We start from the raw sequence: 12,381 nt of genomic DNA, 5'->3' as shown, positions 1-12,381 counted from the left end.
TTACTCCTTAGAGTTTGTTTCAACTTAAGGCAAGTATGTTGAACTTTCATATTCTCAGATCAGGGAGTCACTGGCTTACATCCCTCAAGGGCTATAAATTCCCAGGCATTCCCATTCTCTGACCCCATGAGAAAAATGGCTCTTTTAGTCCAAAGGCAGTCATCTAAGGAGCGTCACAGGTATGTCTTTTTAAAGCAAAAACATAAGCTAGGTAATGAGTACTCAGAAACAAGAAAAGTTATATGAGGAGACCTAGGTAGAACATCAACAATTGCTAATATTTTTCCTTATTGATTTAATAAATATTGAGAGAAGTGTGTTGAATTCTCCAACAATTGTGTATCGATTTTTTCTTGTAATTTGACTGTATTTGCTGCACGTATATTGTGGCTATGTTTTGAAGTGCACAGAAATGTTTTATCTGTATAATGACACTATCCATAATAATATTTTGTCTTAAAGATTTATAAGTTTAATATTGATTTTTTAGATGCTATTTTTAAGGGTGATTTCAATGGGTCTTCATATATGCATTTAAAATCAGAATTCCAGCAAAGTGGATGTGAAGTGCATTTTCAGCTGACTTATTTGAGTGAATAAAACTGAATTCTGAACTAGAAACAATGAAAAAGTTACTTTGTTTTAACTTCATGTGTATTTTGTGGATAGAACCTAACTGGATGCTGATATTTTATAAACCAGTCTAAATCTGTTTTTAAACTGGTGATTTTAATCCATTTAAATTTATTGATATTATTGATATATTTGTATATATTTTATCATATATTATGCATTTTTATTTAACTTGTCCTTACTTTGCCCTTTTTCCTCTTTTTCCTGATTACAATTTGAAAATGATTGAGGTTTTACCTTGTTTTTCATTCTTCTGGTTTAGGAGATATACATTGTTTCTTTTCTTTTTATTGTTTCCTTTCATTTCTTTTCCTTCTATCCTTCCTTTTTCCCTCTTCTCTTTATTTTTCTCTCTCTTTCTTTGTCTCTCTCTCTCTCTTTCCTTCTCCCTCCCTCCCTCTCTCCCTCTTTCCCTGCATTCCTACCTTTCTTCCTTTTTTGTGTTACCCTTAAATTAACATGAATGAATGAATGACTTTACATAATCTAAATGAATTAATAGCTCTATCTTCTTATCTCCAAATAAAAGGACCTTAGAAACCTTATTTTATCACTGCTTATTTTTTATGTTATCTAAAATTTAGTTATAGTTTGCTTAATTTTAATTTTTAGATTTTTTTTATCAAAGAACAAGAACTTAGTTTGAAATTCAAGTTATTCTACAAGGCTTATAACATGAACATGTGTTCTTGTTTTTCAATATCTCTCTTCACTCCTCCAGGATTCTCTTTTCTTGCTCCCCACCAACTCTTTTTCTTCTTAACCTGACTTTCTCCTGTTTGCCTCCATATCTCTAAATAATATGTTTGTTATATATCAACTTTCTACTATGACAGATGATGACTTGGCTCTGTTACTACCTCCCTCCGCCCCCAGTTTACTCCTTTCACTTTCCCAATAGGGCTATATTGGAACTGCCTTTCTGCCCCTCTCAATCATTAGAAATACTTATCTCCAAAGACAACTATCAGAGTTTCATACCATAGAGTCATTTTGCTCATTTTTAAACTTTACGGAGTTGAATAATACAGTATATACTTTTTGCACCTGTCTTCTCACATTATGTGAGATTGCTATTGTTCATTCTTTTTTTATTGCATTGTAGTATTTCACTGAATAAATATAACAATACATTTATCCACTCTACTGATTATGGACATTTGGCTTATTTTCAAATAAATAAAGGTACTATAAATATTCTCATTCATGTCTTTTGGTACATGGATGTCTTGTGTTTTTACTGGGCATATTCCTAGGAGTGGGGTTTCTTGGTTAAAGGCTATGTGTTTGTTTAACTTTAATAGATATGACCAAACAGCTTTCCATAATGGATGCACCAATTTACACCCCTGACAGTAGAGTATAATAGTTCTACTTGCGCCACATTCTTATCACTCTTGGTATTGTCACTCTCTCTTGTGTGAGCCACTGTGAATGGGAATTGATATCCCATTGTGGTTTCAGTTTTAATTGCCCTAGTGACTAATACTTTTGAGTAGGTTTTCATAATTATATTGGACATTTTACTGAGTGTTTAAATTTCTTGGCCATTTTCTATTGGATTGTCTATCTTTCCTATTCATTTAAAAATTTTATTATCCTGGATATGAAACTTTTGCAAATTGCAAACACCTTTTCCTATTTTATGATACTTTTATAATCTTTAAATCATATGCTTTGATAAGCTGAAATTTTTAATTTTAATGTATTCCATCTTTCTTTCTTTTAGGTTCGTGCTTTGTGTGTCCCTTTTAAGAAATCTCCACTTACACCAAATTCAGGAATATATTCTATGTGTTCTTATAGATCAGCAGTGTTCATTAGAAATATAATGTAAGCTACAAATTTCAGCCATTTATGTAATTTAAAAATTTTAGGAGACACATTAAAAATAAAGCAGGAAAATTAATATGAATAATAAAAAGTGTTAAGCACATATTTTTGTTCTTTTTTTAAAAACTAAGATTTCAAATTCTAGCCCCATTTCAAGTGCTGATAGCCATATATGACTAATGGCTACTATACTGAGCAACCCAGTTCCTGGAAGCTTTAATGATATGCTATTCACATTTAGCTTTACCATCAGGTGTATTTGATTTTTGTGTGTGGTATGAGGTAGTATACCCTGCAAGAAAACTAGACAACTCATACAATCAAAGGAGGATCTTCAGGAGTCAGAACCAATCTGGGTTCCTTAAGGACTAAATAGGGCTTGATTATACTAGGACTTTCTGAATATATCTCATCTCTGCATATTCTCTTTTATTCTGTGAGGATTTCTGCAACATGGCAGTGGACATAGTTGCTAGTTGTTCTGGGCTCACATCATTACAACTTCCAACAGATGAGAAAAGATGATTGTAATTCTTTTTAGAAATTTCTTAGCTCAGGTCACATCCTGATATCCTGAAGCCAAGGAGATAATTATCTTTGGTCAGGCCTGCCTGGATTATATGTCCATATATAATCATGAAACAGAAATTGTTACCAGCAAATGGTAGCTACCATAGTATATCACATATATTTCTTCCATGAGATGGTTTTAGAGAGCTGGGCCTATTCCTCCTGAACAGTAAACACTAAATAAATATTTCTGAATAGCACTAGAAAAGTCTCTTAATTTGTCAGAAAGGCTTAAAATAAGGCCTAAAGCAGGAGGTAGAATATAAATTCATTTCCTTTGAACTCATTTTTATGATACACATATTTGAAGATCATCCAGATTCTTGGTTTACAAGCTTAGGACTGGTAATTATAAGGGTTTGTTAACACTGAAGGTAATTCAACATTTTCTTTATGATGCATTTCCTGTAAATTTCTGAGTGGTCAGAGTAATTATGCTGGTGTCTTTGGTGGTTTGTGCAGCTTTGCAGAAATTTCGAGTGTGACTCTCTCACATGATAGTACAATCCTTTTGGCCATTAGTCTAACTTCATTAATTTGTCTTCACAATTTAAAAAAAAATACTGCAAAGGAGGAAAATGTTGTTTGATATTGAAGGGACAGTTTTTGGGCCGACCCGGTGGCTCACTCGGGAGAGTGCGGCACCAGGGTCACCGAGGCCACGGGTTTGGATCCTATATAGGGATGGCCAGTGCACTCACTGGCTGAGCGTGGTGTGGGCGACACCAAGCCAAGGGTTGCGATCCCCTTACCGGTCACAAAAAAAAAAGGACAGTTTTTTTTGTCCTTTAGAATTTACCTAACTTCCTGTCTGAGTAGGCTCTTATTGAAACTTATTAGTTCAGTCACATATGAAAATATTTAAATTGAAGTATGGCACTGTGTTAGAGATAGAAAGTTGTTTTCCGAGATTCCTAATGTTCTACTTTTATCTCATGTTTCTTCAGAACTAACATGTTCCCCCTTTTATTGGGGAAACAAAAGACCCTCCTCTCCTCCATATGTGTGTTAATCAGGAGAATTGTGTAAGTGGAAGGACCTGTAGGAGGAAGAGGTGCATTGAAAGCAGGGGAATTTTTCTTTAGCTTCCTTTTTAAAGAGTTTCAGCAAGATTGAATGAGGAAGAACAGCCCATTTTTATTTTTCAGAAGACATAACAGCTGAAAAAAAAATTATATTGGGTTTGTATACCCTGACTTGGTACACCCAAAGCAAATTATGTAGAATTTAGATAGAAGATTTAAAAAGGAAATGATGTAGCCTCAATTATTTGGATGGTAAAGTATCGATGTGATGTAATTTTCTCAGGTGCCAACATAACTTTTCTATGCTACTTTCCTAATAGTTATTTCTTTCTTGTATCATCGTGGCCTCCCAACCCCCCACACACTCCCACCCTGGCCCACTTCTTACACAAAGACTTTCTGTTAGTTGTTTTTATGCAAAGGTTCAGAAGCATATTTAATGGTGTGTGTAAATGTGCCTTCAGGATAATGATAATGTGTAATTTTTCTCACTGAATTCAAAACTACAGGTAATCATAGCCAAAATGATACCTAGGACTTGTGTTCTTTTGATATTTGTTTTTTAAACACTTGGTTGAGAAAGTTAGAAGGGTTTAAAAGTGTTTTGCTTTTTTGACTGTTTCAAAGTGAATATTTTAATCTTAGCTTACATTTTTAATGCATTTTAAATTTATAATCATGATATAAAATAGTTCATACAATGTAGGAAAAAATCGTACAGAATATCATTACCTTCTACAACTATTATTCTTATTTCTTTTCAGGCTTTTACTGAATGCATGTTTTTATACACAATTGTAATTATTGCTAATTTCAAAATTAGCAGTAATTAGAATTTTTTTTTTGGTGATTCAGTGGAACAATATACAAATGAAGAATATGAATTTTCTTAGCTTAGGAAATCACCTATTACTGGAGTCACTGATTTTTAAATTTGCCATACTCACATGATGATTGTAAATACTATCTTATTATGGGTAGTAAGAACTAATTTTATCTTTTAATGTTGAGTAAGGCTTACAGTTGTTCTGTCAGCAACAGCGGCTATAGAGTATAGAATCTAGTTTTGTAAATATTAGATTTGACTGTGTTACTGGGAAACTGAAAATAAAAAATATATAAATGTAAGCATGATACAAATTATAAAATCTAAATGTTGTTACGAATAATGCAGCTATGGGGTATATTCTATTATCAACACAATTGTGTGTAAAGTGTTATTAGACAAGTTTAAACAAGAAACTCCTTAAAGGGAAGTAATCATTTCTCGTTTCATTTTGTTTTCGCTTAAAGAGCTTTTTTCCCTCACTAGGAGTTGCTTTAAATCTCTGGGATGGTCTGTTCCAAATTTACTACTTCTGGATTGGTTAAGATCCCTTTTAAGTATGTGCTTTGTTCTCTGGAAAGCTTAGGTCAGTTGAGCAACACGCTGCTACTGTTAAAAAAAAAAAAAAAAAAAAAAAGCTGAGTAATGCTGGAGCCTTCTCATGTGGCTGATGCAAACCTGGAGAATTTGCATCATCACTTAACTGGAGTAAGTTGGTGTGACAGGCAGGAGCTTAAATACAAGCCCACGAGGAAGCTGAGCTGGTTTGTAATGATAGGGCGGCAGGAGCCGAGGCAGCAACAGTGGTGGAAGGGGGAGGTGGAGGGCTGAGCGCCCCATGAGCACACAGGTGTTTCTCAGTAGTAATTAGATTGCTGTGCAGGATAAAATACACCTCTGAGTTTTTACCTGTGAGCACAATAGCGCTGAGAGAGACAAACTGAAAGCAAAGAGGAAAACATCGATCAGTCACACCAAGAAATACCCAAGTTGAAAGTTTTCTGGTTTTTTTTTTTTTTTTTTTCCTGTTTCATTTTTCCCCTGTGTGTCACTACTATGGTCAGAAAGCCTGTTGTGTCCACCATCTCCAAAGGAGGTTACCTGCAGGGAAATGTTAACAGAAGGCTGCCTTCCGTGGGCAGCAAAGACCCACCTGGGCAGGAGAAAGTGGTGTTGAAGAAGAAAATCACATTACTGAGGGGAATCTCCATCATCACTGGCACCATTATTGGAGCAGGAATCTTCATCTCTCCTAAGGGCGTGCTCCAGAACACAGGCAGCGTGGGCATGTCTCTGACTATCTGGACGGTCTGTGGGGTCCTGTCACTATTTGGTGAGTGCAACTTCTTCTCTGGGGGGTGTGGCTGTGGGGCCGGGAAGTTTGCTTTCTGGGAAAGCAAAGAGTAATTTTTGAGGATTGAATGAATGGCAAAGGCTACACAAATTTTAAAAATTTGTGTTTAGGTATGTGAACTGCCTAAACACAGTGTCCACTGTTGGCATGATTTTGAATTCCTTCGAATAGCTTTCTGCAGGCTGTACGCTCTTTTCCTGACTAAAACTATTTTCTGACTTTCTCCTCTGGTGATGACAGCAAAGGCTGACGTTGATGACCTGGTAAAATACACGTGAGCTTTTTGTCCTGGGAAGTCGTGCTTCGTTGTGTGTGTTTGGGGCATTCTGGCAGCTGGCATGCTGAATGAAACATCTGGGAAGTGAAACCTGGCATGGCCTATTTAGATACAGAACTGAGTGTGCAGCAGAGAAGTCTTACTGACTTTTTATTAGCAAGGGAAATGGGTGGCAGTCTTTCCTTCTTAATTTTTTAAACTCATGTTTGTCAGTTTCTAATATTCTTTCAAAAGTTCTTAATGTGGAAAGATGTATGATGAACGGCAGACGTAAGTGAGAATACTGCAGTGTCCTGAGCATATTTCAAACTGTTTCAATCTTTCATCACATCTCAATGTCTATAAACTTTTGCAATATAAGTTTTAAAACTTCAGTTGGGTGTTAGTTTGCTGTGCTTGCCCTGATCTGTTTTCTTCATCTATATTTCACTTGGTCTCCAGGGACACAGATAATTTGACCACCTGTTCACTGAATTACTCTAGAGAACTGATAGAAAAGAAGTATGACTATTAATTTTTCTTCAAATCTATGTCTCTTCTATTGATTTGATAATTAATAGGAAAGAAGTAATAAATGCCTCTTCATGAGGTGGTTGACACAAACTGGTGAATTGGCAAAAAAAAAAAAAAAGGAAAAAAATTTATTTATGCTATAAGGTAAATGTCTAAGATATATTTGCTCTTCTCTGGAAAATAGTGTGCTTTGATTCCAAAGGCTACTACACTTTAACGTTACTACCTTTTTGTCCTAACTCTAGGACCAAGTACTCACTCTTGGTATTACGTGTACCAATCCATTCATTCTTTCTACTCATGCCTTGTGACGTTTTAATCCATTGGTTTGGCAGTCATCTAGATAACAAAAATTTTCATTTTTAGGAAGAAGGTATTTTAAATAAAACTCGTTAAAACAAAGTCAATATAGAAAGGTCTATAGAGGAATAATTTGGGGGGTTTTAGGAAAATTTTGTAGTTTTTTTATGTAAATAGCTTGTGCTTTATAAAATATTTAATAACAGTGTGTGTCATTTTTTTCACAGCACTATTATCTACCCTTATAAAATACTTAGGAGTAATATGGTTATGAAAAACTCTGACAGAACCCTTGGCCACTATTAATATTAAAATGGTTCTGGTATGTGCAATTACAGACAAATAAAAATAACCTAATTGTTAATATTTTTAAAATGACTTTGTGCACCCTAAGCCTTTAATCTTTCTACAGCACTTGGTGTATTCAGAATAAATCAATATCTAATTGGAAAAACCATAACCAGTTTTTTGAACTTTGCAAGTGGTGCATGCAGCTATCACTATGTGATTCAATTTTTGAATACAATAAAAGGTTATTCAGATGTAATAAAATAGATAACTCTGAATATTAAACTAGTTAAAGTGATGTTGACTTATAATATGAAAATAAATACGTTTATGCATTAATATATCATCTCAAGCAGAAGTTCAAAAAAAAAAAAAAAAGAAAAAGAAAACAGCTAAGGAGACTAGCTAAGGTTACACTTGAGTTGGTATTCCCTAATTACTAATTTCAGGGAGTGTGCTCTTGTATTAATGTACTTATCTGTATTTGCATTGCATTTGTCACTTCAGTTACAGAGAGCTTTTGGACAGGTGTGTCTCCCTAACAGGAAGTAATACAAAATGTTAGGGAAAAAATATCCTTCTTTTTCTTAAAACACTAGAACTCTGGGACTAAGAGTAAAGAATCTATATATTTGGCTTAGCATTTTTTGTAAAGCCAGGATCAATACATGGATTTTACATCCTGTTTTGAACTTTTTTTATCTGGGCAAAATGGTTATGGAGCTTGAGACCTTTAAATGAAAATCTCATTCCCCCAGAACTTAATTTAAACCTAGGGCAACCATCCTGGAGTTTGAGCAAAGCATACACAGGTCTAGGTATCTGGGTATTGATTCTCTGGCAATAAATTCTGAGATTACTTAAGACTCCTTCCAATAACATTTTATATTAGATGCTTTTCTTGACAGCCTACCAGCATGGTGACTGTTTCTCCACAGAGGGTGAATTGCAACTAGTTACAATTAGTTATAAACAGACAAAATATATCAGTACTACACAAATATCGGTCTGAACACTAGTTACTTTAGAATTATCCATAGGAATTTTAAAGTAATAGAGATTCTTGGTTCCCTCTTTTGGAGAGTCTGGACTTTTTTAATTGGAGAGTGGGTCTGGCATATGGTTTTAGAGTCTCTTCTTTGCTTGATTGTTTTTGAATTAAAATTCTTCCCAGGTAACTCTGATATAGTGCTAGATTCAGAAATCAAAAAAGCGGTACTAAGATTTTATTGAATATCCAAATTATATTCATGTTGAACAGTTCTATCTGAAGCATTACTGATTAGCAATCACTTTCCACACTTTTAGTCTTTGAATTAGCTTGGGCAAAAATTGTGTGTTACATTTGAACACATAGCAGAGCAGACAGAACTTTTTACATAATATCAAGATATATTTTCATTTTCTCAATAACTAAATGCTCAAATTAATGTTCAGCTATATTTCATGCAGTGCTTGCCATGTTTCAGGCCCAGTACTGTCCCTGGTACCATTATATCATTATACACGCAACTCTCTCTCTCTCTCTCTCTTTTTATTTTTCTCTTAATACATATGAAAATTTTAATGAAATGATCAAGTTTTGGGAAGTACATGAATTCTCAAAATAGCCTTAAGAAAAAATTAAAACTTGAGTAACCAATAAACAAGAATACATGAAAAAATTATCAAGGTAGTCGATAAAAATGGCTCCTGATCTCTACAGTTTTAAGGGTGTCAGCTCTAAAATTTCCAAGAAATGAATAACCAGCGTCCATAAACTGATTTATAGCATAAAGAGGAGGTAATGCTATTCATATCATACTATTATAAAGCAAGTGCATCCCTGATATTAAAACCTGCCAAGGTAGTGTGCTTGTGCATGTGTGCACACACATGCACAAATTTAGATCAGTCTTATGAAAGTTTATGTAAAAATCATAAATAAAATACTGGAAAGTCAAATGTGTCTGTGGGGTTAAAATTAATGTGCACTGACTGAAACTATCCCAGAAATAAAAGGAAGTTTAATAACAGAAAGGGAAAAGTGTTTAATAAAATCTAGTATCTATTTCTCATAAAATGGAAGTCCCACTTAACTATAAATAGAGGATAATTTCTTACTGTAAGAAAAGAAATCTATTTCAAACCAACAACTCCCAGAAGCTTAATGTGAAACACTAGAGTCATTCTTATTAAAGTGATGAAAAGACAAGGAGACCCTATGATCACCACTATCAGTTGAGATTGTTCTAGGATTGCTAACCCCGCTGTAGGGTAGATATGATATATCACATTTAGACGATCCCAGCAAAAACATCTTTACATAACATAATCAGGTGAAGATGATTAGAATTAATAAGAGGTTAATAAGGGAACCAGATATAAAGTTAGCACACAAATCTGTAGCTTTCCTACATACCACCAATCACTAGTTATTAAATAAACATAAAATGATCCCATTCACAAAAGCAACTACAATAGGAACTATGTAGAAATAAACTTAAAACATCTACATGAAGAGAAAATGGCACACTTTGCTGAGCGATTTAAAATAAGGCTTGAGAAATGTATGATATTCTTTTTTTTAAAAAAATTTATTTTATTTTTATTTTTATTTTATTCTTCTGTTTGCTTGTCGTATCAACTTCAAGGAATTGTAACTGCTGTGTCTTTTTCCCTCCTGCCCCCACCAGGTTATTTGTGTATTTATTTATTTATTTTTAGCTCCCACAAATAAGTGAGAACACGCAACTCTCTTATGACGTAAAAACTGAGCTCTCCACTTTACAGTGGATGAAACTAGATTTTGGAAGGTTATATGACTTGCCCAATTCTATGTAACTTTATTGCTATATATTAAAAATATTGGTTTATAGTTAATTTTACCTAATGTACATAAATATAAATTATAGCATCTCTTTTTTTAAAGTATGCTCTTTCAACTACCCACTGTGTACACTTCAACAACATCCATGATAATCTTTTCTATAAACAGATTATCTGAGTCAGAATTTATTTGTTGGCAAACTATATCATACAAACTAAATGAAGTCTTGCAAGACATAGAGTTCATACTTAAGAGCAGATATATCTTGTTTATTTTGATTTGCCACAGAAACATCATGTATTAAAAGGGCTCTGAGTACAATGAGGTCAATTTGGGATAATTCCTTGTCTTGGTGTGAGGTTGTGTTCTTCTAAAATAGATCAGTATTATTGGCATCTATATTCTCTTTTTCCCCTGTTCCCAGGTTTTCAACTCAATACTCTGAAACATATATTGTTTTAGAAATTTGTCTTTATCATTTCAAGTAAAATTACATTGTTCAAATAGAATGAACTAGATCTCAAATGTGAGGAAGTTAGAAGAGGAAGTTGGTGCGGCTTAGCAATTAGATGATGGTTATTTACCATGAAATAAGGATGCTATTCAGACCAAAAGAGGTAGTTACATGTCATGCAATACATTGTTGTATCAAGTCTACCACTGAGTGTGTAGAATATATTAAATAAATGTGTATCCTTTTGTTATAAATATTTCACAGGAGCCTTGTCCTATGCTGAATTGGGAACAAGTATAAAGAAATCTGGTGGTCATTACACATATATTCTGGAAGCCTTTGGTCCATTACCAGCTTTTGTACGAGTCTGGGTGGAACTGCTCATAATACGGTAAGGGTATAGATAGAAAACAAGGAAAAATAAACCTATTCATTACATAATTCTTCTGAATCACCTTGACTGTTCTTTAACTGCCTAGAAATATGCATGTCATTGTGACTGTGTTGTGAACATGTCTGCCTCAGGATATAAAATCTGTGATAAAATACCTTTCTGGATTAACATTTTTTATGGAGTTTGTCACTGGCAGTGGTTCACCAACAATGCCAAACTTCTAATGTAACTGCCTTTCTTTAATCTTCAGTTATTTCCTTTGACATTTCTAGAAAAGATGCTTACTGGAAAAGATATGAAACATCAAACTCCACCTTGATAAATTATACCTTTTGACTGACCAGATAAAAGTAAATATTATCCTAAGAATTGGCATTTTCTCGTGTAATAGATTATATCATGAAGTACTTTGCTGAGTCTTTATGACTAAGAACTTCTGTGCCTAACAACTTAGTGTGTCACCAGGTCTTCGAGTTCACAAAAAATCAAGTTTACATGATGTTAGTGACTCACTTCCTTGTATTAAACAAATCAGGAACTACAGTTGTGAAAATCTTTTGATTTTATTGTTATAAAAATATGTTTCCCTGCTTGATTGTCTTGGTTTAAAATTAAACCAAATAGTGCCCAGTCACTCTGAATAGCAAATTTCCTTCCACTTTGTGGGAAACTTATGATGTCTTACTAGCAGTTCAAAGTCTCACAATTCCTTAAGGCCAACTGCTTCCATAACGTGTGACTTGCACTTTCTGGTTAGAGAGTTTAATAGAAATAACTGGGGAAACTTGCTCTTACTGTCAATTTATCAGGCGTACGTAGCTGAGAGTTCACGTGAGCTTTTATTCTGTCATTTGCAGCTAAGCGGCAAATACAGAACTAATAAGTATCAACTTAACACTAATCATGATTTTTATGGTGTTAGGAGTCTCTTTTTTAACAAAGAGCTTCAAAGTAGTATATATTTTATTGTTAAGTCTGTTCTCATTTTAAACAATTCTGCATTATTTCAAACTTGATATAATGAAATAATGATAAAGGAGTATTTCGTTGCTTTTCTTAAATCCTCCTATATGGGATATATCTTCTGCTCCTTTTTGATTATCTG

The 12,381-nt window shown here is 33.9% G+C and overlaps 1 protein-coding gene across 1 annotated transcript in view; it reads left to right on the top strand.

Annotated features, from left to right (window-relative positions):
* Positions 1–5,704: 5,704 nt before the first annotated feature.
* The window catches only part of SLC7A11 (solute carrier family 7 (anionic amino acid transporter light chain, xc- system), member 11), a gene marked incomplete at its 3' end in the record, with an annotated part of 64,673 nt that continues 57,996 nt past the window's right edge, over positions 5,705–12,381 (top strand). Inside the window, exons 1-3 of the mRNA XM_008578817.1 lie at positions 5,705–6,220; positions 11,147–11,273; positions 12,034–12,107. Coding sequence (XP_008577039.1) covers positions 5,944–6,220; positions 11,147–11,273; positions 12,034–12,107 — 478 coding nt within the window. The remainder of the gene's footprint in view (positions 6,221–11,146; positions 11,274–12,033; positions 12,108–12,381) is intronic.

The sequence above is a fragment of the Galeopterus variegatus genome, unplaced genomic scaffold, assembly GCF_000696425.1.
Source record: "Galeopterus variegatus unplaced genomic scaffold, G_variegatus-3.0.2 Scaffold1762, whole genome shotgun sequence".
NCBI lineage: Eukaryota > Metazoa > Chordata > Mammalia > Dermoptera > Cynocephalidae > Galeopterus > Galeopterus variegatus.
The sequence above is the reverse complement of the archived record's forward strand: the minus strand, read 5'-3'. Positions and strand labels throughout refer to the sequence as shown.